This window comes from Bipolaris zeicola (assembly GCF_000523435.1).
Source record: "Bipolaris zeicola 26-R-13 unplaced genomic scaffold scaffold_10, whole genome shotgun sequence".
NCBI lineage: Eukaryota > Fungi > Ascomycota > Dothideomycetes > Pleosporales > Pleosporaceae > Bipolaris > Bipolaris zeicola.
In genome coordinates this window covers 178474-204752 of record NW_006912059.1, presented here as the reverse complement: position 1 = coordinate 204752, position 26279 = coordinate 178474, and the positions used below count along the sequence as shown (strand labels likewise).

General features: G+C 51.7%; 13 protein-coding genes across 13 annotated transcripts; 7 read left to right on the top strand and 6 right to left on the bottom strand.

Annotated features, from left to right (window-relative positions):
• Positions 1-21: 21 nt before the first annotated feature.
• Positions 22-930, top strand: COCCADRAFT_1332 (uncharacterized protein; the record flags this gene model as incomplete). Its single annotated transcript, XM_007709603.1, has 1 exon — positions 22-930. The coding sequence occupies one exon, from the start codon at positions 22-24 to the stop codon at positions 928-930; it is 909 nt and encodes a 302-aa protein (XP_007707793.1).
• Positions 931-1241: 311 nt separating this feature from the next.
• Positions 1242-1939, bottom strand: COCCADRAFT_22640 (uncharacterized protein; the record flags this gene model as incomplete). Its single annotated transcript, XM_007709624.1, has 2 exons — positions 1242-1862; positions 1931-1939. 2 exons carry the CDS (start codon positions 1937-1939, stop codon positions 1242-1244), a joined length of 630 nt encoding a protein of 209 aa, XP_007707814.1.
• Positions 1940-2264: 325 nt separating this feature from the next.
• Positions 2265-3280, top strand: COCCADRAFT_84398 (uncharacterized protein; the record flags this gene model as incomplete). The annotated part of the gene is made up of 2 exons (XM_007709691.1): positions 2265-2484; positions 2547-3280. The coding sequence occupies 2 exons, from the start codon at positions 2265-2267 to the stop codon at positions 3278-3280; spliced, it is 954 nt and encodes a 317-aa protein (XP_007707881.1).
• Positions 3281-3650: 370 nt separating this feature from the next.
• On the bottom strand, positions 3651-5066 carry COCCADRAFT_1329 (uncharacterized protein; the record flags this gene model as incomplete). Its single annotated transcript, XM_007709602.1, has 1 exon — positions 3651-5066. One exon carries the CDS (start codon positions 5064-5066, stop codon positions 3651-3653), a length of 1416 nt encoding a protein of 471 aa, XP_007707792.1.
• Positions 5067-5446: 380 nt separating this feature from the next.
• Positions 5447-7830, bottom strand: COCCADRAFT_22637 (uncharacterized protein; the record flags this gene model as incomplete). The annotated part of the gene is made up of 2 exons (XM_007709623.1): positions 5447-7743; positions 7800-7830. 2 exons carry the CDS (start codon positions 7828-7830, stop codon positions 5447-5449), a joined length of 2328 nt encoding a protein of 775 aa, XP_007707813.1.
• Positions 7831-8195: 365 nt separating this feature from the next.
• COCCADRAFT_84582 (uncharacterized protein) lies at positions 8196-9425 on the top strand (the record flags this gene model as incomplete). The annotated part of the gene is made up of 1 exon (XM_007709690.1): positions 8196-9425. The coding sequence occupies one exon, from the start codon at positions 8196-8198 to the stop codon at positions 9423-9425; it is 1230 nt and encodes a 409-aa protein (XP_007707880.1).
• Positions 9426-10225: 800 nt separating this feature from the next.
• COCCADRAFT_32979 (uncharacterized protein) lies at positions 10226-11538 on the bottom strand (the record flags this gene model as incomplete). The annotated part of the gene is made up of 2 exons (XM_007709646.1): positions 10226-10389; positions 10443-11538. 2 exons carry the CDS (start codon positions 11536-11538, stop codon positions 10226-10228), a joined length of 1260 nt encoding a protein of 419 aa, XP_007707836.1.
• Positions 11539-12053: 515 nt separating this feature from the next.
• Positions 12054-12825, top strand: COCCADRAFT_84522 (uncharacterized protein; the record flags this gene model as incomplete). Its single annotated transcript, XM_007709689.1, has 2 exons — positions 12054-12335; positions 12388-12825. 2 exons carry the CDS (start codon positions 12054-12056, stop codon positions 12823-12825), a joined length of 720 nt encoding a protein of 239 aa, XP_007707879.1.
• Positions 12826-13400: 575 nt separating this feature from the next.
• COCCADRAFT_84462 (uncharacterized protein) lies at positions 13401-15050 on the top strand (the record flags this gene model as incomplete). Its single annotated transcript, XM_007709688.1, has 3 exons — positions 13401-13565; positions 13615-14063; positions 14111-15050. The coding sequence occupies 3 exons, from the start codon at positions 13401-13403 to the stop codon at positions 15048-15050; spliced, it is 1554 nt and encodes a 517-aa protein (XP_007707878.1).
• Positions 15051-15467: 417 nt separating this feature from the next.
• On the top strand, positions 15468-16121 carry COCCADRAFT_84528 (uncharacterized protein; the record flags this gene model as incomplete). Its single annotated transcript, XM_007709687.1, has 1 exon — positions 15468-16121. The coding sequence occupies one exon, from the start codon at positions 15468-15470 to the stop codon at positions 16119-16121; it is 654 nt and encodes a 217-aa protein (XP_007707877.1).
• A 3683-nt stretch (positions 16122-19804) lies between these two features.
• Positions 19805-19966, bottom strand: COCCADRAFT_84491 (uncharacterized protein; the record flags this gene model as incomplete). The annotated part of the gene is made up of 1 exon (XM_007709686.1): positions 19805-19966. The coding sequence occupies one exon, from the start codon at positions 19964-19966 to the stop codon at positions 19805-19807; it is 162 nt and encodes a 53-aa protein (XP_007707876.1).
• Positions 19967-21226: 1260 nt separating this feature from the next.
• Positions 21227-23618, top strand: COCCADRAFT_32976 (uncharacterized protein; the record flags this gene model as incomplete). The annotated part of the gene is made up of 2 exons (XM_007709645.1): positions 21227-22444; positions 22539-23618. 2 exons carry the CDS (start codon positions 21227-21229, stop codon positions 23616-23618), a joined length of 2298 nt encoding a protein of 765 aa, XP_007707835.1.
• Positions 23619-24293: 675 nt separating this feature from the next.
• On the bottom strand, positions 24294-25161 carry COCCADRAFT_1322 (uncharacterized protein; the record flags this gene model as incomplete). Its single annotated transcript, XM_007709601.1, has 5 exons — positions 24294-24697; positions 24744-24803; positions 24854-24953; positions 25020-25050; positions 25109-25161. The coding sequence occupies 5 exons, from the start codon at positions 25159-25161 to the stop codon at positions 24294-24296; spliced, it is 648 nt and encodes a 215-aa protein (XP_007707791.1).
• Positions 25162-26279: the final 1118 nt, after the last annotated feature.

The window sequence follows — 26279 nt, the reverse complement described above, 5'->3', positions numbered from 1 at the left end:
TGCATTTACACCAAAGGCGATATGTGCGATAACACCAACGCCACTGGTCTCCTGAGCGACCTGCAGAAGTTAGACGAAGGGGGACGCGACCGCATACTGGACCTGTTGTCTTCTGAAGTTGTGAAGGAAGTCCTCAAAGCCTCTCTTCGTCAGCGTGACAGAGTTGAAAACGAGACAAGTGCCAGTATGCTCTGGACATGCGCTCAGCCATCACGCATAGAGAGTATTGCTCCGCCAAATCCACCTACGACCCGAAATGCTGGTGGAGTGATCTATGGTCAAGAAGAAAGACCACCAAAGCAGGCCAGACAAATCACTATTCTTCGACATCGCAAGCGACCTAGGATTGAAGAGAAAGACGTACGAGGTCAAAACGCTGTGGAAAGAGTGGTTATTGAAATCGAGACGGACGAAGAGAATAACGAGAATAAAAAGAATGGTCGAGGTGTTCGACGTTCACTTCGATTGACGGAGTGCGTTGAGCCAAAGCGCCTGATCGCTGACAGCAAAGGTATTGCAATTAACGGAAGACGACCAAGAGAACTTCAAGTCTACTTTTATATCAGCGAGGATATTATATGCAACTGGCTTCCTGTAGATGTACAAACCGAACTGATGCGCCGTTTTAAAGATATGCGGTCAATGAACGAACATACGATTACCCAGTACACCGCCTATACCTACAACTTGATAGGACATATATCCAGCCCTTTATGCATTCACAGCATGCTTCTCGCAAAGAACCCAGCCTTCACTCGAGGTGGGAAACCGAATAAGTCCGCAGACGATAGTTGTATCGATGCTGGCTATCCTTGCGCCGATTTCAGATGCCACAAACACGAAAAGAAATTTGTCGTTTGTTTTCTCCCTATACCTAAAGCTTTGCGCAAGGGAAAGAATTCGAGCAATCTTAGGCATTGGGTTCTCTAAAAGCAAATTGCTGGAGTGACTCCAAAATGTTAGTCAAGTTCAGTTTCAGGGATATATTGGGGCTCTTAGTTGAGTTATGCCTGCTATGGCTGGAATTAGGAAAATAAGAAGACCGTACAAGATACAGGCAGGGTCTGACGCGAATCTGTACAATAGTCGAACAGCACTTACATGTTCCTCAAACAACGCAAGGCTGCCGCGGCTGGTAATTCTTCGTCGTCGTGTCGATATTATGAATAACGTCTTTACAACTAGACATCTTCTTCATCAAAGTCGTTTAGTGAATTCATCTCTCACATGGACGTCAAATCTCAGGTCCCGCTCACAGCAACCCACTCGCCGCTCCAAATGCCATCCGTCTTACAACCCGGACAGCTTGCGTGATCACATCCCGTCGGCTTGGTGAAATCGTACTCTTCCCACGTGGTAGTTTCTCCTGCATCTTCATCCGCCATAATGGTGACTTCCTTGGTATCCGCCTGTGAATTAGGTACGACAGCAGGAGCAGTAGCAGCAACAACAGGTTCTTGAATCTTGACCTCAGTCTTGGTCCCCTCCTCCTCTTTCTTTGCTTCCACACCCTCAGATCCAGCCTCCTTCTCCTTTCCGCCCACCGCGACCCCCACTTTCTTGAACCTGCTCCCCGCTGCGACTGCCCCGCCACCACCCCCAATCTTGGTGAACCGGCTCCCAACACCAGGCTTCTTGTTCGCATTCTCAACATCTATACTGCGCATATCCAGGCCTTGTTTGGGTTTGGTGCTGCTCTCGCCTTCGTTGGATGCAGTCAGCTTCTTCATGTCCGCAAGGCGCTGGCGGTGGTTGTGATCATAGGAGCGAAGGTGGTTTTCATAGTCGAGTTGGCGCGGGTATCCTTTGTCGCATATTGCGCAGTTGAAGAGGCGCACAGCGGCGGGGAGGGGATTGTTGCGCTGGCAAGCCATGTAAGTATATATGTATGCATGGTACAAGAGATGTAGGTAAGGTAGAGGTGACGTACTGGAGGCATTTTGGTATCTCCCAGAAAGCCCTATGATAAGACTCTGAATGTGTTGAAAGACACAGGAATTCGCCTTTCAATGCACTGGTGGGTTCAACACGCGTCAGGTGCGTCTCACAAACGCGTAAAGTTGTAGAAACATTTAGTGTTGCGGCGCACCGCCTCGGTCCACACCAACTGGCACAGACCCACCGCTACGGACCCACGCACGAATCAACGTCATCCCAAGTCTCAGCCAGCAAAGCAATTCCCCATCCTGATGCATTTCCCCATACTTGATAAATCCCCGTTTCCCGCACTCACCTTGCACGACTGAATTCGCCAAAAAAAAATCATGGAGGTCAACACTGACCTGCCGTTCGACGACGACGGCAGCGTCATAGGGCTGACCGAAGTAGATCCCTCGCCCGTCGACACACCGCCCGAGTACCGAGAAAAGAGCTATTTCCCAGACCAAGAGCGGCCCGAGGGGGGCGAGACAGAGGAAATGAGGGGGATCAGACGGATGAATACTCTAGGACTTAGGTTAGGTGAAAGAGGTCCTGCTTGGTGGCGTACGTTGTCGCAATTGTCCTTTTACAATTAATTCGCTTACTGATGTACCCTCACGACATAGTCCTTCGCATCCAAAAGTACTCGTCGTACACATTCACCGCATTTGCCGCCCTGCACATAACAAACGTCTCCATAATACCATTGGCTACCCGCTCCGTCGTTGAAAGTAACCGCTACCTTCTTCTCACCCGTCCCTACTACCAGTCCGCTCTCACAGAACCCCTGCTCGTTGCTCTGCCATTGGCCGCACATATTACATCTGGAATTGCGCTGCGATTCTGGAGAAGGCGGCAAGCGCTGCTGCGGTATGGCGCTGAGACACGAAGGGAAAAGCGCACCATTCCCTGGCCGGTGGTCAGTGGGACGAGTGCTTTGGGGTATGCGTTAGTACCCCTGGCTGGCTTTCATATCTGGACAACAAGAATATTGCCGTTGTATGCACACGGCGATTCATCGCTGATCAGTCTAAATTATATCTCACATGGCTTTGCGCTACATCCTAAGGTTTCCTTCGCCGGCTTCACAGCCCTTGTGAGCGTCGGCGCATGGCATTTTGTCTGGGGTGCCGCCAAGTGGCTGGGATTTGCACCAAGCCAAGTAAAGAACACAGAAGAGAACAGGGCATTGGTCAGGAAGAGGAGGTGGTACACCATCAACGGAATTAGTGCTGCTCTGACTTTGCTATGGTTGGGTGGTAGTCTTGGTGTTGTAGGTCTAGAGGGATTGATGCCAGGATGGGTGGGCAAGGAGTATGATGAATTGTACAAATACCTACCAATCATTGGGAAACGGTAAAGAAAAAGAGAAAATATAGAAAGGAAGAAAGAGGAAAGCGCGCGTATTGCATTGTACTATACCCCTCCTCATAGCAAGCGAAAGATTCAATACCATTGTAGATATCGCTGAAGCACATGATACTTGCCAAGTGAAATCAACATAGTCTGTAGAGCCATTATATACTGACTCTTCGACACAGCTTGTGACCTTTGAATGGAGAGATTACCTCAATTATTACCCTAGTTCATCACTTAGAAAAGGAGATTGGGAAATAATTCAATAAGACATCAAAATGCCTTTACATGATCCATAGTCTCGTGGCTGCAAGGAGCATATGACAATCTGCCGGCACATTCCTCATACTCGTGACACAAGAAAACCAAACCATCTACCTCCTCCCCAAATCCACATCCAGTACCTCTACCATATCCCCATTCTCCGCTCCCTCAAGTCCAAAAAACGGCTTAATGCCCTTTTCCACAGCCCCCTCCATCAACCCATTCACAAGTCCCTGCAAATCGCTCCCCGTCTGTCGGAAATCCGGAAAAGCATTGACTTCTAACAGCCACGTATTCAACCCACCAGTCTCTTCACTGATTCCAACCATGAAATCCAGACCAAAAATCTCAAAAGAATTGGGAAGGGGCTGGAAGTGAATAGACATTCCTCTCGCTGCTGCTTCGAACGTTGATCCAGTAATATCGCAGATTTGCTGGAAGATTGTATCTTTCCAGTTTGACGGTACGTTTACTTTGCGTCCTGCATCTCCACCCTCACTGGTAGATGATCCGGAGAAACTTGGCTGGGTGGGCAGAGTATCTGGTAAATCCCAGAACAAACCCACGGAACCCTCTCGATCTCCGCTGTCCTGCAGACAAGTGTTGGTCAAGTGGGCGCGCATAGCTTCCTGGCTGTTAGGCTCAACGTCAGTGGACCAGGGGGGCAGGTAGGGATGGGCTGCGAAGAGAGCGAGCATCGGTTTGTAGACGTGGAGCTTTAGGGTGCCGGTGGCGAGAATGTAGGTCCTTATATGGAACTTTCGGAGGTCACTGGTGGGGTTGTTTGGTGGGGTGAGGAGAAGAGGCGGGTGTATGTATGGTTGAGCGATGAAATGGCGGAGCTGGGAGGTTATGATTCCGTTGTCCTCGTCTTTTTCTATTTTCAACTGTTGCGTATTGGAATCGCTGGGGGCATCTTCTTCTTCATCTTCGTTGTCGCTGTCTGGATCCCACTCCTCAAATATCTCGGTGAGTTCTTGCTCACTGGAGAAGAGGCGGATGCCTTGGCCTCTATCACTCATTCCTGGTTTCAGGATCCACCATTCCTTTCTGCTGGAAGAAGCACCATCTTCATCATCACCAAGCTCTTCGTTTCGTGCCCAGCTTTCCTTCAGTTCCCATGCTTCTACTAGCGCATCGTCCAGAAATTCGGCATAGTCGACCTCGAATTCCACACTGGGCTTGACGTGTTTCTTGAGAACCGAGTCAGGGTACTTGGTAATCCAGTTGGCAATGGTGGTGCTAAGATAATGCTTCCGGATCAGTGCTTTGCGGATCACGTAGGCGTTGGCCAGAGAGGTAGATGAATGCTCCATGAGGTGGTCGAAATCAATGGATTCATACTGAACAAACTGCAAAAGACGGGATGAGGGAGTGGGAAGTTGGGATAGCGAAGTGATGAGTTCGTACGACGATGATGGAAGTCGTTTCTCCAGGGCGGACAGTATGAGGGGCTGGACGTAGGGATCTTCGTAGTTGATCAGGGCGTAAATCTTATCGCCGATCTCAGACCCTGTGGACGCCATGCTGCCTGACCTAAACCCCTGGACCCTTCACTTTTCCAGTGCCTTGATTTCTCTCCGGACGGCGTCGCTATGGCAACCACCTGCAAGAAAAAGGAGAGAAGCTTAAAGTGGGTATCTCGTGTATAGCGTCAACGATGGAAATGCAGGGCCCAATGTTGGGTATGTGAAAAGAAAAATTGATATTGTACACTAGTGAAAATCGTTACTGTAAGGCTGTGGTGAGCCTCCATGTGGTATCCAGAGCCCAGAAAAGTCGAAATATCCGTTTTCGCTTAGCTCTAGCCAATCAGCGAGCTGTATTTGTAACGCCATACCATCATCCCCTATGATGTCGGGATATTCTTCGCACGTCAAAACGCCTTTAGCACAACAAAAATCAATCAGACAACTTCCAAATCATCATCGTCGTCGTCATCGTCGAGGGCAGCGATGAGTCCTACGTCGAGTCCGCCAAGGCTTTCTCGGCCAGGCTCACGTATGCCCTTTCCATCTAACAGTAGACGAGCCCTCTTCTTCGCAGGACTCGCCTCACGCGTGCCGCGAAATGCCGAAGGTATTACCTTCTTGGGAGACGGGATTCGTCCGTATTTGAATGCCCACCCTACTGGATCGGTCGATGTGACCGATTTGCCCGAAGCGGCTCGTTTTCGTTTTACAGGTGCCAGGGAGATGTCTTTGGACGTGCGATTGAGTAGGCTGGAGAAGTCCGTCTCGGCCGGCTTGTCTAGCCTTGAACTTGTCGAGATGAGAGAAGAAGGGCGTGCTCTGGTGGGTAGGCTCGGAGTGCCAGCGCCTTTCGACCGCAAGTAATCAGCTCCAGTAGTGCCGTCTCCTATAGTGCCTAGCTTCTTAGCAAGTTCGCGCTCCTTCTCTCTCTCAGCCAGTTGCTTTCGAAAGCGGTCTTCGCGGCTCACTCCCCCTTCCCAGTTTTGGTGATCCCGGTCGATGAGCTTGGCAGCGCCTCCAGGTCGTGGGGCAATGTACACAGTCTCATGCAGTTCGCGATCATGATACCTTCCTTCGCGCTTGAGCTCGTCACCTTTCGAAGCGCCACTTCGACCAAACATGCCAAACTTGCTGCTACCCGGGCCTCCACCAAAGCCAGTCATGGTGTTGACTTGCATACGGCCTTTCTTGGCCTTGTCCACCTGAAGTTGGATGTGAAACTCGCAAAATTCCGTTTTCCGGCCATCAATCCATTGACCACAATCTTTTCCATCTTTCCTCTTCGCGTTGCAAAAATCCAAGTCCCGTGCAGTTCCAATTTCAAGTATGGTGTCGTCTGAGCTAGTCAGCTTCAAGGAAAACTTGCCTGTGTCGCGGTTCCGTGGCGGCATGATGTCGGGGTTTAAGATGGCAACAACTGTGCCGAGGGGAAGTTTCCAAAACTGGGAAAAGCCGGTATCAAACAAGAATAGATCCAGCTCCCACTTAAGGTCAGTCAACTTGATTACCATGAACTTGCCGTTTTGATCCGTTGCCGATTCTTGACTGCTTTTAGTCTGATCTTTAGCGGCATTCTTGGAGTTGTGCGGTGTTGACTTGTAGCAAATGACACCTAGTACAACATAGTCGTTTTCCCAATCCGGGGGTTCATATTCTGGTGCCTTGACCGTCTTGAGCAACTGGGGAATAGTGAGGACAGTCTTGCCTTCCAAAGTACGAGTGACGACATTGTGCTGCATTTCGCGCGACTTCAAGTGCAGACCAGAAAAAGGCTCAAAGCTAGGGGCCTCTGAGCTGTCATCTCGGGACGAGATCTCGGCGTATCGAGAAACGGTTGGGATTGAGCCAAAACTAGAGGAAGATGCCTTGGAAGACGAGGACACCGGACGTGAAGTGTCGTTGCGGAAAGACAAGGTGGAGCCAGGTCGAGGGGAGGGTGGAATTCTCAAATCAACGGAGCGGCTCTGAGGTCTGGTACGTCTTGAAAACGGCGGGGGCATCTCGCGCGAACTCGGTGTCTCAGAGCCTTGAGAAGAACTGGTCCTAGAAAGTGATGGCCGTTCTGCTAAGCCTTCGATGGTATGCAAGCCAAATCCTCTGTTTCTCCTCAGCTCGGCCTTCTCCTCCCTCTCTTCACGGTCCTTGTCTCTGTTCCTGCTTTCGGCAATGCGCTCGCTGAAAGATTTGATCTTAGGGGTCTCGCTGCCCTTGAGCGACCCCGCTCGCGCCCGCCCGGCCAGAACGCTCGAAGGCCGCTTGAGACTAATATCACGTGCCGTCAGTCCTTTGTCGATGCCCAGCATGACTCGTGCAGGACTCTTTGGCTCGTCGGGTGGTGGTCGTGTTCGGGTGGGAGAGCGTGGCACCTGTACGCCCGCTTCTTGACTGCTCAATGGCGATGGGTCAGCCCTGCGCATCGTGCTGGCTATGCTGGCTCGTGAGGACGCTCCATTACGGTCAGCGTCGGCAGATTCTGCTTTCTTCTTTTGCAATGCCTTTAGTTTCAACTTTGCCTCGATGGCTTGCAACTGGAGACGTAGGGTTTCTTCGTCATCGTCGTCCCCATCGCTCGTGGGCTGGGTGTAGTCGCGCGACATGGGGCGGCGCTTCGAGGGGGAGGGTGAGACGGAGTTGCGCTCGCGGCGACTCTCGTATTTTCTGCGTGCAGAGGGCGAGCTGAGCAATGCTTCCACAGACGATTGCGGGGGCCAGTTTGGTTGATTATCCTTGACTGTACGGATACACTCAGCGCGTGTGTTTATGGTAGTCTCAGCGCGAATGACGCACCTTTGGCCTTTGGACTCTCGCGCACAATCATTGTTGTGGTGGTGCAGTGTTGTGAGCGTGTATCTCTCAACAGGGCCCATAGCAACACGGGCAGAATGAGGCTCTCAACGGGCGTGTGCCTGGGCGTTTGGTAGTGTGAGTGTGAGCGCAAAGGTGTAGCCGAAAGCCGTGGGCGTTTGTTGACACCGGGTTGCGTGGTTGATCCCAGACATGACAGCGCCTGTGGGAACGGCTTTCTCATCTAATCCGAAACTGGCGTCTTTGCAGGGGTCGCGCGTTGCTTGCACGCGACGCGACTGAACACCACCCTAGCACCAGGAACAGAACAGAACAGAACATACAACCCGGAGATTGCAATAGACTTGGTTTATACAGACATCAAATACCATTGCTGCAATGGCACGAACACGCTCAAAACCCGCCAAGGCGACACCTACAGAAACTACACCAGAGCCCACCACATGTACCTCAAAGTCACTCCCCGCAAGTGCACCAAACCCACCCAAACTTTTTGTCTTGCCTAAGAATGCCTCTCGGGATGCGCGCATAGTCACTCTGGATAATCCTGCAAATGAGGCACCGTCGCGCTACTTCTTTTGTCCAGAAAGGGGCTTCTACGAATTCACTCGCATTGCGGCCCCAAAGAAGGACTGCCGAAGTTGGCTCATCACCAGTAACGATGGCACTACACAAGAACAAGAGAAGGAAGATACAGATGCCTCAAGAATAAGCAGTGGATATGTCGCCAAAAGCGCAGATCTTTTCATCGCCACGCCCGTCGATCTCCTCTTCCTCATCCTGCCCGCGCTCGCACCCAAGACCGCAAAAGACACAAAACAGCACTTCCTTGCGTTCGACGACTACCTCGACACGCTGTCTTCTTCATCGCCGCACTGGAAGGCTCTCCTATCCCAACATGCATCCCTAAAATCCATGCTGGAGAAGCGCATCCGCCTCATCTGCGACACTGTCGACGCCGGCGACGAAACCATGTACCGCATCTCCCTCCCCAAACTCATCGAAGTGCTAGTCGCAAAAGCCGAACGCATGATCCAGCGCGGCCTCCCCGCCTCTCTTGAAGAAAAATTCATAAAAACCGCCTTGGAAATCCCCATCATGAACATCAAGCGCGAAGAAAGCACTCTAAGCGCCGTCTCAACCAGCAACACAGAAACCGGCGAGTCAGAAACCACCACCACAATAACAACACAAGAAGACACCGTCACCCCAGCCCTCACAACACCCCCAGAAATCCCCCACCTCCTTCGCCTTCGCACATCCCTAACCTACCTCACATCCTCCTACCTACCCCCACCCCTAACCTCCCTCCTAACCCCACTCCTAACCCCACGCTTCACACCGCTATCCACACACCTCTCCGCCATCGCCGCGCTCAAAGCCGAAGCCGCAGCGCTCCGCAGCATAACAGACAACGTGTCGCGGAAGCGCGCAGTGCTGGAAGACGACGACAAGATGGCAGAGCGGGAGGAGAAGAAGCGGAAGAAGGAGGAGGAAGACAAGAAGAAGAAGATGGAGGGGAGGGGCATCAAGCAGTTGAAGAAGGTGGATACGAGTGGGATGAGGAAGATGAGTAGTTTTTTTACAAAAGTGGATAAGAAGAAGTAGTTTTATTTCTGTGTTCTGAGCTTGGAACCGCGAAGGCGATGAGTGGATCGTTTTAGTCTTTGGTTTTTTCATGGCTCTCTGGCTAAGAGATTAGAGGGGATATATATACCAGATGTATTAGTAGTAAAAAATGTAGTTTATATAATTGAGCGCTTCTAGCAAAAAACCATGGTCATGAGATGGGAGTAGGAAATTTGGGTACTTGGTTATATTTTCACATTCATCTAAACTACAAAAGTCGCCTTTACTCCCCCCGCCGTCATTACCCCCGTATTTCCCTCGACCCTGTCCAGAGGCGCCTGAGGGGGACCAATACGATCCCGCTAATTCCTAACGTTTCCGAGTCGCAGCTCGTCATCTATATATGTACGCTACCTACATACCATCCTCCCTTCGCGCGAGGCAATCAACGAACATGGTCGGAGCCCTCGCATCTCTCCCCAAACATTACAGAAATTAAAAGAAGCTCGGGCTTGCAAAACCAGAGTGAGCTACTTGGAAGAAAAAGTGCTGGCTTCAAGCTGTCAGACACTGTTTTCCTCTTCTTTCGTAATCATGGGGTATCTTTTTCTTTCTAGAAAGAAGGAAAAAACAGAAAGAGGTGGGAAAAAGAGCAAGAAGAAAAGAAGAAGAAAAGTAGGTCAAACAAAAACAACGCTTGCTATGCAAATATGACCAAAAATGGGTTATGCACCAGAACATGTCAGAGAACCTAATCTGGTAGGTGACAATGGCCATTGTTCCGCCATTCCCGTTAATTACGCAAACTAACATCAAGACGAACGGGCTGCGTTTGGCCGTTAGACCTTGTCGATTGACAGGAAAGAGGTGGAATGCTCACTTCGAGCTCGCTTGTCGCTGGCTTCGCGCTCAAGCGGCTCCCCACTGCGTTTCTTGGATGACTTGGCTGAACTGCTGGAGCTGTGTGCTGATTTGACTCGCGTCCAAGAGTCGAAAGAGATTTCTGAGATCAAGTTAGTATCAGATAATTCGGCAGCGATAGTTGAGAAAACTTACCCTTCTTGAATTTGCGAACAGTAGGCGGCGGTGTGGTGGCTAGAGACGGGGCTTGAACAACGTTCTTGCCCTTGTTCCGGCTCGGCGTAGCAACCGTCGGCTCAATGTCGGTTGCCGCTTCTTCGTCGTCCTCATCCTCAATACCGTTCGCACGGTTGCGCTCTTTGATCTCGGCTTGGAACAGGAGTTTTGGCTTGATAGATGACCGAGTGAGCGGGCGACGGGCCTCGTGACCAATCTGGCGACGAACTCGTCTGTCATCGGCGGATAGTTCGTCTTCTTGCTCGGCGTCCGAGGCGCCAGATGGGGCATCGTCATGGAACTTGCGGAAAACCTTGCGGCCACGGAAAATGTAAACCATACCCTCGTCACGGTCGACTGCCTCCTCCATCTTGGCCGATTTGATGTCTAGTGTCTTCTTCGATTTTTGTGGAGCCCTCTTTGCTTTTCCCTTGCCCTTGGTAGTGAGGAACGGGTTCTCTTCTTGGGCTCCAGGTGTGGGAATGCGCTCCTTGGAATCCGTGTAGATGGGGATTTTTTCCGTGGTCTCCTCCATGTGCTTTGCGAAACTTTCAAGGGTGTAGAGATCCTTAGTCTTGCGCGATTTGCGGGGAGTTGGCATGGCCTCGTCAATGGTAGAAGGTCGGTTGGTAGGGAACAAGACCCGCGCAGTTGAACTCACGTCGTCGACGCGGCGCTTGCGGGGCGTCTTGGCTGGTGTTGGTAGCATGCCTGGTGCCATCGTTGCAGAGAAGAGGAGGCGTCGGCTTGAAGAAGGTGCAGCGCAGTCCGAGTCGGAGTCGTGTAGAGTAGAGTCCAAGGGTGCGCGGCGGGTGGAGCGTGGAGAGCGGAGTTGCTGAGGTGAAGAGGGAGGTGAGAGAGCCAAGGCGTTTGCGCGGGCAGCTGGTGACTTTGACGCAGCTGTGGGTGTCACGTCGCGCCTAGCTCGTGGGGTTGATTGCGCGTGGTGAATGTGAATGTCGCGTCGAGCGGCGACTCTGCTGGACCGACGCGGTGAAAACGGCTCGTAGTTGTCTCCATGGTGCGGTGCAGGCGGAGTGTGCAGGCGACGGGGCGGCGAGGGGGTGCGTTCCATGTTGGGTGTTTGCGTGTTTGTTTATGGGGGGCAGTTGCGATGTTGGTGTAGCAATGGGTATGAATAGTGGGTATCCAAAATCAAAACAAGTCAAGCGAAGCTCCAATGACACTGCGCGCACTTGTCCCAAGGCTCAACAGATGCTGTAGCGATATGCGCGGGCGTGGATGCGATAGCTGGGCTTTGTGGTGATGGTGAGGGTGAGGGTGCAGTCCAAGGGCGGGTGGAGACAATGGGGGCTGCCTCAGATAGGGAAGGGTCGCTGCAAGATGAAGGAAGTGACGAGGCTGGGAGATGGCGGGTGCTGTTCCTTGGCAAAGCGGTCAGGGCGGGCGCACATCAACAAACGCCCGGACCCTCCACCCCCCCGGCCTGCCCTAACCGCCTAACGCCTGCCCCGCCAACCCAAATACGTCAAACACGCCAAACACCTGTCAGCTCGTCCGAAACCCTGCCAGCTCGAACAGTGCTACGTGTTCTGCTCTGCTGAGAACACAAAGGCAAAACGGCGCACAATGGATCCACCAAATCTGGGCGCGCTGCACCTCTCCGACTCCGATACGGACGGCGACGCGTTGTTCGACACCCCCGCAGCGCGCAAAACGAACAAGACAAAAGATGTCGAAAGCGATGCAGAAGGCGCCACCGGCTCCAGACCACGCGCAAAAGAATCCCATTATACTGCAGAAGAGGCGCGGGAGGAGGCTTTGCGTAGGGAGCTAGAGAGCATACGAAACGTGAACAAAGTCATTGAGGGTGTCATTGAGAGCCTACAAAAGGCCAAAGACAACATGGCTGTAAGGGACAAATTTGGAAGATACACAATGCTTCAGCTGACATGTTTCCAAGACCGTGGCCCGCACTGTGCAAAACGCATCCACCCTACTGCAGACATGGACCCGCATCCTGTCGCAAACCGAACACAACCAGCGCCTTATTCTGAACCCACAATGGCAAGGCGCGTCGCAGGATCTAGTTGATATTGAAGAAGAACAAGCGCATCGCCAACAGGCTGCACAACGTCGCGCAGCTGAAGAGCAGGCACGGAGAGAGGCCGCAGCAAGGAAGATTGAAGAAGACCGTCAAAGGGCCGAAGCTGCAGCAAAAGCAGGCACGCGGGGTAGGGGCAGGGGCCGACCGCGAGGTGCCTCGACATCTTCTACAGGCAATTATGTTGGAGTAGGCGGACAAGGAGGACGAGGTATCAGCCGCAGCGATTCAACTAGGGGCAGAGCTGGTAGTGGCATAGGGCGGGGATTGCGTGGCCGGGGACGAGGTCTGGGCTAAGCATTTATCCCACCAAATAGGAAAAAATGCTCAAAACATCCAATTCGACTTTTCCCACTTTGGATCTTTCTACCTCGGAATATGGCAACACTGTCACACTCGGCCCAAGTCAACTCAGCATTCGTATTTTCGATGCATCGGGTACTGGCGAATGTTGGTCATTTCGATATCCTTAGTGCCCCTGAAACTAAAGCTCTAGCAAGAGCCTGCCCTTCGGGTCCGTGGTCCGTTGTCCATCAATGGCGCTTGCACTGGCAGCTGATCAGCCTTGTGGCTTGTACCCTGAAGAAGAGTGCGCCATCGGAACTAAAGACGGTACCTGCAGCTCGCATGCTCGATGCAGTCAACGGTCCGGATCTGGTGTCGTCGGATGCACTTCTCGAAATGGCTAAGCTTGGGGACCCCACTTGTCGTCAGTTGGACCCCGCTGCGCCAGTCTGCGAGATCTTGCGACTCTCCGCGAATTCAAATTGAATCCTCTTCCCTGTTTTTCAAGCTCTTTGTCGCCTGATTTCCTCTGATTCTTCTTTTGTGCCGTTCAGACTTCCTATCAAACCACGTCCACATTTGTCAACATGGAAGTTCCAACGGCATCGTCGCTACGCGACATTTACCCAGAGGACGCGCTCCCAGTCGAGACCAAGCGATGGGACAGCTTGTTAGCCAGGTTCAAAGAGCTCTATGGCAAGCAGGCCGACTTCTTCGCCCGGAGTCCTGGTCGCGTGAATATTATTGGCGAGGTAAACACTATGGTAAAACGTTATATGATTGGAGGCTCATGATATAAAGCACATTGACTACTCTCTCTACGAGGTATTACCAATGGCTATCACAGCCGACTTCATCATGGCAGTCGCTGTCAGACCATCTGATGAAAAGCCCCGAGTACGCATTGCGAACCTCAACTCAGAGAAATTCCCCACGCGCGAGTTCGACATCCCTGAGGGAGAGATTCCGATTGATGCGACAGAACATGAGTGGACCAACTACTTCAAGTCCGGTCTCAAAGGTGTAACACAGCTTCTGCAGAAGAAGCGCGGTAAATTCACCTCAGTCGGAATGGATATTGTATGCGACGGAACTGTCCCAAGTGGAGGTGGACTTTCAAGTTCGGCCTCCGTTGTCTGCACGAGTGCATTGGCTGTGCTGAGCGCGAATGGTGAACAAAACATTGACAAGACCGAATTGTGCGAGCTTGCGATTGTATCTGAGCGTTCAGTCGGTGTCAACTCCGGAGGGTAAGCAAACACCTCGGTTCGTTATCTTCATAACTAACGCGTTTCAGCATGGATCAAGCAGCATCAGTCTTTTCTCTGCGCGGCTCTGCCCTCTATGTTTCATTCAAACCCAGCCTCAAGTGCACAAACATCGAATTCCCACAAACCGACCCAGAGCTCGCCTTTGTCACAGCTCAAAGTTTCGTCGCAGCAGACAAGCATGTCACAGCCCCAGTCTGCTATAACCTGCGTGTAGTAGAGTGCACTCTCGCAGCAGTTTTCCTAGCAAAGGCATTTGGCCTGAAGAAGGATCTCCCAACAGATTCCTCGCCACTAGGAGTCAGCCTACGCGGCTTCCATGACACCTACTTCGAAGACAAAGAGGGCGTAGCCGACAACACCAAAATCTCCGTCTCAGAATTCGAGACCCAACTCACAAAGTTGATCCAGCACACAGAAAACTACCTCCCACAAGAAGATGGCTACACACGGGAACAAATCAGCGGCCTCCTCGGCATCTCGGTCGAAGAGCTAAACCATCGCTACATGTCCAAATTCCCCGTCCGCGCCGACAAATTCATGCTCCGCCAGCGCGCCCTGCACGTCTTCACAGAAGCCCTCCGCGTCATCAAGTTCCGCTCCCTCCTCGCGTCCCCACCTTCAAAAGACAAAGACTACCTGCAATCCCTCGGCGACCTCATGAACACAACCCAGGACTCGTGCCGCGAGATTTACGACTGCAGCTGCCCTGAGCTAGACGAGCTGTGCGACTTGGCGCGTGCGGCGGGCTCGTGTGGTAGTCGTCTCACGGGCGCGGGCTGGGGCGGATGCAGTGTCCATCTTGTGCCCAAGGATAAGGTCGAGGCTGTCAAGAAGGCTTGGATCGAGAAGTACTACAAGAAGAAGTTTCCCGATATTACGGACGAGAAGCTGGCGCAGGCGATTGTGGTTAGTGAGCCCGGAAGTGGAAGTATGCTGTACAAGGTTACCGGTGAGAAACTTGCTTAGAATCTAGTTCTGGTTTGCAGCTGTGAATGTATGTGGGTTGGGTCTGAGTAAAAGGGGACTGTGATTTAGATGCTGGTAACTTCACATGATTCTGGATGTGTGATGCTTGAGCTAAGAAAGAATTGAATCTTTTGCCTAGATAGATCAGTTTGATATCTACACATGACTCGATCTAGTCATCACTTCAATTACGTTTCACCTTCACAACATTCACTTACCTGTATTTTCCACATGATATAATACATGCTGCCCTTCACTACCCCAAACACCGCTATCATGACATACCTATAAACACTCGACATAAGTCTCTCCAATACTCCACAATCTCAAGTCTTCAAGTTCCGTGTTCCTTACCTACAAGCACACGTCCTCTTCCCCTTCTTCCCTTTTTTCTTCGCCTCCTGCTTCCGTGCCAATATGGCTAGACGCCGCAACAAGAAAAAGCCGCGAAAGCCACCGGCCTGCACCGAGTCTAGTGAAAACGATAGACTCGTTTCCCCGCAGCATGTCGATGCGAGAACGAATAATGGGCGGTCTCGAGGTGCGAGCGAGCATGTGTACGGGCCGGAGTGCACGAATCTGGATCAAGGTTTCAGCGAGGAAAGCATACGGCGTCAACTTGGGTTTGGGGGCGAAAGCCCAGCACGGACGAATCCGTCAATACACAGGACATGGGACGAAAGCGGGGTGGATTCGTGGTCGTATGCATGTGGCTCGTATGCGTCGCTGGGTGGTATGGCTCCATCATTCAGTTCTGGTGAGTGGGAGACGTGGCAGAATTGTGTGTATCAAGGCTCATTTCTGCATGGTGATGTTGCTGGGGCTCAGAGAGATGCGGAAGGCATGGTTTTTGGGACGTCATCTTGCGGGTCTGTAGCGAAGCGGGGGGAGGGGGAGCCGCAGTGGGATATTAATGCGTATTTTGCGCCGCTGGGTACACGTCATATGCAGGTGGTGAGGAGGGGAAATGGGAGGGCAAGAGACGAGTGGGAGTGTGACTTTTGCGGACTCGAGTGCTTTTGCTGGGGTCTGACAGACGGAGTAGCAGACGAACAGGCGGTGTCACTGTAGACGGACTAATTGGCGGGATGGGATTTGGATGCCTCATTGGGAGCCGTTGCTGAGTGGCCAGATTTGCAGTCGTTGGCGTTGAAAGGGAACTATGCCGACTCGCGTTCCAAGTTGGTTGTCGGTATTCGGAAAACGGCAGGCAGAGCATGATGGTATGCGTCCAAGAAACATGAAGCGTCCTACGAATGTGAGTGCTCTGGATGCCCTTTTTTCTGCACTCCCCTACTGCTCTATTGTGCCAGCTTGCGCGGTTCTGCGTCGACGGGCAAGCATCGTATCCACGTGATTTTGCATGCGGCTAAAGCGAAGTCAATCGATGCCCTCTTTGTCCCGCGCGGAAGCAATTCTATTGCTACCCATCCGTATTACCGAGTCCGTGCTCCTGGGAAACGGATATAACGCACACGCCTTGTGGCAAACCAACCTATCGCCCGCTACCGTTTGCAGATAACTTCATCCGGTCTGTTTAGCTCGACCCAAAGATAAGCTCGCTGGGGAGCCTGTATGCTGAGAACCTGAAGCTCGCTCATTGATGGCTGTGCCGCTATTGGCAGCTAATCCGATGAACCCCCTTGCTTTCGGCCGTAGGACGTCGCGTGCCTGTGCAATGTATATATCATGTACCTCGTCCTCCCTCGCAATCGTCTTCTCGGACCACAAGTGAGGCGGACACCCCTAGCTGCTGAGCTGGTGTTACGATGTATTGTTGCAGGGTTTGTCAACCCATTCGTTCAGGGTCGAATGACCACATCCCATGCCGCGCCCGTTTCCGAGACCCACTGTTCTGAGATCACCAAGCATCCACGTGCAGTTTGTGGCCACAATCGGTAAGCTCATCGTAAGACAAAAGGTGGCAGTTCGAGCCCATGAGCTTCGACAGGGGTCTCGGGTCTCGCCCTGAATCCTTCAAGAGACAGATGTTCTCTTCGCTTGCGAATGCGTTGGTGTAACGAAGCAGCAAGACTCAGTCGTCGACCAATTTCGCTGGGGGCCTGAAAGACGGCTTTCTGCCAGTGGGTAATGCGAATCAACCTGAGCATATCGGCCAACCACGACGCTCCCACGTCTTCATGTGTAGTCGTATTAAGCATTGGTAGTTCTCGGCCCAAGATCCATCCTGATGGGTGTCGGTATAGTGAAGGCGGTAGCGGAAGAGGAAGCGGGGGATCTTCAAACTAAAAAGAAGGAACCATGACCCTTCGACCATTAGCTAATAATTAACAGTGTGGGGGGGGGGAAGCTACGCAGCAGCTCTATACCCAAATGGGTTTAAAACACGTCATTTTGCGATCACTAGTAGACTGCATGTTTCGACGTAGCACGTCGGTGCAGATACTGTAAACGAGAGGACATGCATGACAGGTATGTTGAGTATTGAAACTAGCATCACCAAGCAATCCTTCCTTCAGGGTTTCGATGCTAACGTCCTTGGCTTGTGCTGCAGCTCATAGAAAGTCAGTTTTGTCCTGAGTACCTTGCTCTAATCTGTCAGCGTGAAGGACTCGATAGTGAGGGTGTGAATGAAAACGATACCAAAACTGATCACCAAGACAGTATATCAGCACAGCGAAGCTACATGGAAGTGTTAAGATGCCTGCGACCAAGTTTTGCGCCTAAATATTGAGGTCGATGCGCTCAACGGTCTGGACGTCTGGTAGTAGGCGTTCCAAACTAAGACGGGAGATGACTATCCAGCGTAGTATGCACTCTGGACTAGGGCGATGCGCATCCCCAATCCATCTAGCACTCTTCAATCCAAAACATCCGGTATCTATGACCAGCTGATGTCTTGCAGAAACCACGAAAGTGAAAACCCTGTGAAGAAGATAGTGATCAGAACAGCAAGATACTATGCATTCAGCAAGAGAATATTGGATTTTTTACAACAGCAAGCAACGCATACATACCTCTTCGCAGCGCTTCACAACCTCTAACTATCAACTGTCTCGTCAAGAAAGGAGAACAAATGCAAAGGAAATTTTGATGTTCACATCCCTTTGTTTACGGTATTCTATCTGATTACCAAATGGTTTCGATCTCGCTTCCGATCCGCTTCCGGACCGCTTCCGCAATATCCACCGCTTCGAGCTAGTCAAGTATGTGCCGCGGTATCCCGACGACTCTTACAGGGAAAAGAATACAAGCAGGCTTACGACGACAAAGCGTCCTGCGGATCAATGATGCCGACTTCTGTATCGGGAAATCCATGCCCCATCTTTCGATTCTTCGGTACCGATGTAGAATAGAATGGCCGGCCGATTCAAAACGTCATGATTCAAATTGCTGGTGTCCCCGTCATGTATATTCACAGGAAATTAACCTCTCTGTTCATCCTGCAGAGCCCAAGTATACCGTTGTATTTGGAGAAACGCTCCCCACTCGCCCCTCGAGACCTACCCGGCATAGGAAAAGCCACCACCAAAATACTTTCCAACGTTTTACCAATGGCTCACAATGTTCGCGCATACAGACCAAGTTACATGACAGGGCAGGTCACATACCAGGGCGGTTGTTGTATCGCTGCAAAGAAGAGCTAAGACTGATTTGCCCGGGCAGCCGAGAAGGACAGATCGTGTGATTACGGGCCTACGATCCTCAACAGTACATTTTAAGATCACGTCAAGTGCCGAAGCAATCATACTAAACGCACTTGCTATGCATCTCGGCTAGAAGACAACCTTAGGCTCAGGCAAATCGGAAGAGATGGAATTATGCCCAGAACGGATCAAAGCTCGCTTCTCTGAGGCAGACGGAACAATAGACCCGAAAACTCGAGCCGTCCCTCTTTGCATCCGACTGGCTCAGACGGCTGGACTTGCAGATACCTTCTCTGATAAGAAATGGAGGTAGTCCCGTCGACCCTCTAGATTGGACCGATCTCCCAACGGAAATCGGTACCCGTCGACCGCTCTTTTTCGATTTTGGTGAGGCTCGGATATGTATCGCGAGCAATCAGAAGATGTCATGACAATGCATGGAGAACATGTGACAGGAGCACAGACTTTGAACGCAGCCCTCGAGCGCATCTACCTACGGCTTTATGAAGAGAATCTCGCACTTGGGAGCTTCTGTCCAAGATTACGCACACCACACCTACATTGACGAATATAACGTTGAAGCCACGTGTGTCGATGCTGCACAATCTTGGGTATTCAATTAGCCGTGATCAAGTACCGAAGATTCTCGAAGAGCGCGTGCAAAAGTACGGTTGGACAGATGGACCACCATAACAACGTGGCTTGGTAATTGGCGGCGAGATATGCTGCAAAAGAAACATTCTCTACTCCCTGTCAGGGGCTATCTACCGGGCTTTTTCTAGTACAAAGCAACCACTGCTGGGGTTTCAGAGCCGTTCGGACACGTCAGTAAGTCTGCAGATTCAACTCAATATTTTGATCCATAATCGGGTCAATGGTTGATAACGATTTTTAGCACAACCTCTCAGGAGTGTCACGTCAAGCGACATGTGTGAAGCTTCTCGGACCAACCATTGCAAAGCAGTTGTTCCAGATTCCAACCACATCTTCCGGGTTTCCGTTGTCAAGGTATCCCGGTCCTGACGTCGATTTTAACGAACGCTATGTACTCCCGAGATCTATTCTATGCCTAGAAACGGGCCGCAGGAATATTGCTCAACGTTTATGTCGAGCGGCTCATCGCAGAGAGAAGGTCGGGGAAGCACATCATTTCGGGCAAGGTTCCTTGGCCTCTAGTGGCTGTGTCCATGGGAGTAAGATGCAGGCATTGTTGCCACGCAAGGACTGCTTCTTCGTGCTCCAGCAAGCACTGCATCTACCATCGCAATAGGGAAGGCATCGTAACAGAGTTGGTGAGACAGGGTACATTAGCGGAGTCGATGACAAGCTCAAATTGGCAGGTGTTTTCGTTTGGTTGATGGAAAAAGGCGATGCGGAAGCAAGCGCTTCAGCTAGGGATCCAGGTTTGACCAAAACGGCCGAGAAGGCGCTATTCCTGAGGGAAAAAACACCGAACGCCAATGCACTTCACGTGTAATTCGTCACCGCCCAACGCGTGTGCCCGATTTCTATATGTTTGTGCTGCTACATGATCTTAACTAAGAGCAGCGCCTCAGTATGGCGATCACGCTTTGAATGGTCCACAGCATAAGCGGCACGTAGCGGATCTTCAGGCCGACAGCCATCAGTTTTGAAACCAAGACTCGGTTATGACGTTTTGGAATAGGTTTAAGATTTCGCATCCTCGCAGTCCATCCCCCGCAATGGGTACAGTGAATATAAAAAAGCGGGGTCGTTGCAGGGACTAGGACACCGTGCTCTGCAATGCTTGCATCCATGGTGCCTCAAGTATCCGCTATAGTCTCTGCCCCTGGGGCACTATTGATGAGTCTATCTGGCCGGTCATCTCGTGTGTGTGTGTGTGTGTGTGTGTGTGTGTGTGTGTGTGTGTGTGTGTGTGTGTGCAAGCTCGAAATATCCAAGATGCTCAAGACGTTCGAAGGCAGTACTATGAAGGAGGTCCCGGAAAACATTGACAAGTCATCACAACCACCACCTCCGACTTACGTGGCCAACCCATCGGCTTTACCCGATCCCCCTCGCCGCCGCCAAAGACGCAGTTGTGATGCGTGTCGACGCAGCAAAAGAGCCTGCGATGCAGAAAGATTTGCTGACTTTACAGGCCAATCCTGTTCCAACTGCCTCCGAAAAAATCAGGCTTGCACTTTCAACTGGTTGAAAGCTACTGTCAACTCAACTCAGGAACCTCAACGAAAGAGGACAAGATCTGGGACTCAAAGTAGCATTGACAGCACCGAAGGATCCACGACTCAGCATCACGGCTTCCAGGGCAACACTAGTTTCGAGGTAGCTGACCGAAGAAGACGCTGGGCAAAGTCTTTTGGGGAAGAGGAGGATCAAGAAGATGACTCAAACAACATGCCACTTGAGGATATCGATAACGAGATGAGCGGTTCCGGCTATGCTAGCGATCTGGTGCCAGTGCGACCACGCAAGAGCTACGGGCGAGGCCCGTTCTTGTCATCATCACACTCCCAACGATCCTCATTCGATGGAAGGTTTAGAGATAAGCGGCCGATGGGTGACGGTTCATTTCAGCTCAAGGACATGCTCCTAGGGGAAAGGAGTTCACGTGGTTTTGTAACCAACGGCCTACTTCGAATTTACAACGACAGCATGGAAAACGCCCTTTCATGCTGGCTGACCGAGCACAATTGTCCGTACACACTACAGAAACACAAGCCGTCCGCCTTATCAGCAGGAAGGGCAAACAGGGAATGGGGTTCGATATGGGGTAACCGAATGTACAACCGTGTCATCCAGCTTGACAGAGCGTACAACTCCATTCGTATACGAGCCTTGACGGCTGAGGAAGAGCGTACAGCCTCCAAGGCACTTAACATGGCCGTCGTGGCCTTTGCATCGCAGTGGGCTCAAGCAGGTGACCGAGGTTCGCGGGCTCGGCCAACAGACTTCAACTTCTCAACGGACGAATTCCCAGAGTCGAATCACTTTGAGCGATCAATGCAAGAAGGTCTATGGCACCAGACATCCCAGATACTGCACCGTGCAGCTGGCATCGACTCGTTCCGCGTGGTCTTCGCAATGATCATCTTCTCGCTCACGCAGCGGCCTCTCGACATATCCCGCCCTTTTCCGTACAGCGTCTCCCAACTGAAAGCCAAATACGAATACTTCAAGAGCATCATACAAGACGACGAAGCACCCATATTTCTGGAACTAGCATTGCGCCAGATGATGGCTCAGCGACGCGCACTGGAGCGTGCAGAACAAGCCATGCCTAGGACAGCAGACGGGGAGTTCCAAGACCCTCTCCGACAAGAAGACCGCGACACATTCAACCTATTATACTGGCTCGGCGTCATGTTCGACACATTATCAGCCACAATATCAGAACGCACAGTAGTCGTCGACGATGAAGACTGCGAACTCCCTCGACCAGAGAGCCACAAACCCACCCAGCCCACTCCTCCCCCCGCCGCCACTTCTGCCTCGACCGCATGGCCAGTAATACCAAACATGTTCAACACCCAGTTTCATCCTGTCCCTCCAGACCCCACCATCGACGCCGCGACTGTGGAAAGTGAGGCATTTAAGAACCCAGAAGACAACAAAGTATGGGGCAACTTGTTCATGCGCAGCCCAGACTCGCAAGCAGACCCCGAAGCAACGAGATGGCCATGCAGTTACAAACTCGCTGCTTCAACACTGAGCTCCGCCGCGCCGGTAAAAGTACTATTGTATCGACGGGTATCGCAGATTCAAACGCTCGTATCACGACGAGCGTCAGCAGATAAAATAGAGGTAGGTCAAATTCCGTCATTTCAAAAAGGAACTTGAAAGATCGTTTCCACAAATCCATCATCTTCGAGATGTCATACTAATGACAGAACAACAGTCCGCCATCAACGCCGCCTTCCAAGTATATACGCATTGGACCCGCACCTATGCCCCCTTCATCTCAGACTGCATAACCCACCATGCCACACTCCCCACGCGTATTCAATCCTGGTACATTCTCCTCGCGGGTCACTGGCACCTCGGCATCTTCCTCCTCTCAGATCTCCTCCACACAATCGACACTGCAGCCTTATCGCTCCCCAACGAGCGCGCCTGCCGCTTAGCTGCGAACCTCGTGACGACGCTGCGCCGTCAAAATGCGCTGGCGGTCGCGGATCTGAGTCTGGCGAGTATACATTCCGCAGCGCAGAGCGAGGAGGACTTTGCAGCTGCGGCAGCTGCAGCCGCAGGGGGTGTACGGAGCGAATTCCATTTTGCCCTCAGTGAAGCGGCGTTACTGACGGAACCCTGGACCGTCGTCTTCGTCCGTTCCCTATGCAGAGCAGGCTACATACTCGTTTCCATCGCCGCCTCCACGGACTCCACACGCGAAGAACGCGAGCAAGCGCGGGCGCGATGCGGCGATTGCATCGAAGGACTATGGTATCTCGGCCGGAAATCCGACATGGCCTTCCTAGCCGCCCGCTGTTTGAGCAACATGCTGGATGATGCGGTTATGGAGATGGGAGGCAGAAGCGCAACAGCGACGACGACGGCGGCGGCGGCGACAACGGAAGATGAAGATGGCGGCCGGATGAGTGGAGGTGAGGAGAGTCCTACTGCGACTGGTGCTGGCGCTGCTCCTATCAACACAGCCGATACCTCATCCTTCTCTCAGACCTGGGGCTTGGATGATATCATGACTGATACTACACACTCACACCCCCAAAGCCATGCCACCGCACCACCACCACCACCATCATCATCATCATCAGGCTACCACCAACATCAACATCAACCTCCCAACAACTTCTCTCCCCCTCCTCCTCCTCCGCCGTCAAGCTACCAAGGCTCCGTTGCGACAAGCTACCCCGACTCCGAGTCCCAACTCCCGTTAGCAGACAGCGATATTTTGGATTTCCAACCCCCCTTGGATTTGGATGGCTCGGGCGTTTGGGATTTTAATATGCAGTCGTAGGGTTCTTTGCTCTAGTCGGGCGTGTTTTCAATGGGATATTCATTGTAGATTGATGATTGGTTAATGGGTGAAATGAATTGAATAACTATACCACATGGACCTTTTTGTTAGTTTGTGGATGTTTTTTGATGTGACTGGTTGAACGTACATTCTCGATCAGCTTAGTTTCTGTTTTTTGTGCCCCTTTGGAGTGTAGGAATATGTAGGGACAGATCAGATCAAGGAGAAGCCTTGGTCAATGCTGAGTAGTACTGTTCCAAGTCCGTATTGATAAAAAGAGGCTGACTTGTAGTTTGACCGAAACTTGGACGAGGCACAGAGCGCTGTGGGGTTACTTGCAATAAAAAATCACGTTAACATCCAAGAATGGAGTCCTGAATCCACCGTCTCCAGGACCGAACCCTGTTGACGAGATAAATTAGTGACACAAATATTACCTCGGGGCGGACACATCTAAAACAGCAAAAATGGGAGGCACGGCTTGCATTTGAAAAACTAGGTATCATTCACATGCTGTCATCCTTAGACAGACCTAACCGTGACGCCGCCCATGCTGGGATTGCCCACGCTGGGAATACCCATGCTGGAAATATCCATTGCCGTATCGTAACCTTGACTTTTATAGTTTCGTAAGCCATAGCAAAGAACCACGCAGTCGCTTCACCAGCGAGTAGCTTATTTCTTCTTAGCGTCAGCCTCCTCAGCCTTGGCCTTGGCGCGCTTCTCGCGGGCACCGACGTAGCGGGCCTCGGCGCGGGAGTCACGGAGCTTCCTGTAAGCGTTCTCGGTGGCCTCGTAGTTGCCAATGGGACCCTCCTCAAGCTGGACGGTGTTCTTGATGGGGAAAACGGCAGAGGTGTTGCTGACGAGGTTGTCACCGCTCTTAGCAGCCTTGACCTCCTCGGCGGAGGCGTCACCGTTCTTGGTCTTGCCGTTGCGGCGGGGGAAGAGAATGAGGCGCTTCCTGTACTCCTGGAGGCGCTCGACGTTGGCCTTGAGGCCCTCCTCGGAAAGGTTCTGGCGGCGGGGGTCGACAGATATACCGATGGTGCGAGCGAACTTGCGGGGGATACCGGCAGCTGCACATGTTAGTAGTGCTCAACATAGTTGAAGTAGAATATTTACCCTTCAACTCAGCAAGAGAGAAACCACGGCCGGGGCGGACACGGCGGTTGTACTTGATGGCTACGGCGGTTAGCAATTTTGTCAACGTGCATTCGGCAGAAAATAATTACTTGGGCAGCGGACAACGGGCCTCAGCTTGTCAACAGGCCTGGGGGCGACCTTCGCAGCCTTGGCAACACGAGCATTGCGTCTGGACTTCTTCTTGCCAGGCTGTTTGCAATGTCAGAAATGTGTACACAGGCGCCACTACTCTCAGCGAGGTGAGAGGGGAATTACCTGGTCGAAGTGCACGCGGACGTAGCGTTGCCTGTCTTGCAGTTAGTTTACTGAACCGTTGCAACAATTTTCCCATTTCTCCAACATACCAGTCCTTGTGGAAGTGATTCTTCTGAATCTGCTGGTTGTGCTTGATGGCCATTGTATCGGATTGTCTATGTTCGAATCAGCCCTCTGTCGCCCAACCGTGCTTTGTTGTATCGAGTGTCGCGTTGACAATGGAATGTTGCGATTGCGCTCGGTGCGACGCGGAAATGGCTAACGTACCTCGATGGCGGACCTGGTGGTTAGTGAATCGTACGGCTGTCGGGGAAAGAAATCTCGACAATCCGCGAATTTTCGAGGTGCCGCTTAGCGTGCGCGAGGCGAGCTGGCGGAAAAGCGTTTCGCCGACGCTAGTCCGCTAGTCAGTGGGTCGACGAGACGGCGCGCATCCTTCGGGACATGGACGTTTGAACCAAACTATGTACAACAACGGTGATCACACATCAGTCGGAATTATTTTTATCGAGTTGCATTCTAAAAGGATATAGGGCTATGCATGTTTCTGCGTAATCAGATCGCCATGACTAATTTTACAATTAACACCGTATGGCCATTGTAGCAATTCCCCCATTTGATACGCGAGAAAAGAATAGCAAGTATGGAAATGATAGAAAGTGAGAAGGGAGAAAAAATAAGAAAGATATACCAAGGAACAAGTCTAAAAGAAAATACCTCCAAACCCTTGACCATAGGGCAGATATATACATGAAAGTATTACAAAATACCTAAAATATAGCCAAGAGAATAACTCTTCCATAGACACCTGCCCTGTTTTTCCTAAACCTGCCGCCCTAGTCTAACATCCCAACCGAGAAAACTAAAAGCCACCATCATCAGCATCGAAGAATTCAGTACTTGCGCTGTCGGTACTCTTCCAACTCTCCCTTGGTATCTTGTCTCGAAGCCATGTTAAAACGGCATCTGTACCCTTTTGTAGGACTTGTCGGTTGGGCACCCTGAACTTGTTTCCTTCAACCTCGAAGCCAGTCAGAGTGCCTTGGAGCAAGCCAATACGTGGCTCCAAGCGGTCAATGTCATTGTTTCCAAGGTTCACAATTCTCAGGTTCGTCAGACTTTCAGCAGAGACCTCTGCAATCTTATTGTCCGATGCCAACAGAGTGGTGAGCGACGGGAATGAGGTGTGAAGGGTAGGCAGAGCACCACTCAGGCGATTTATCGAAACGTCCAAGGTGACAAGGTGCGGTGCTGTGAGGT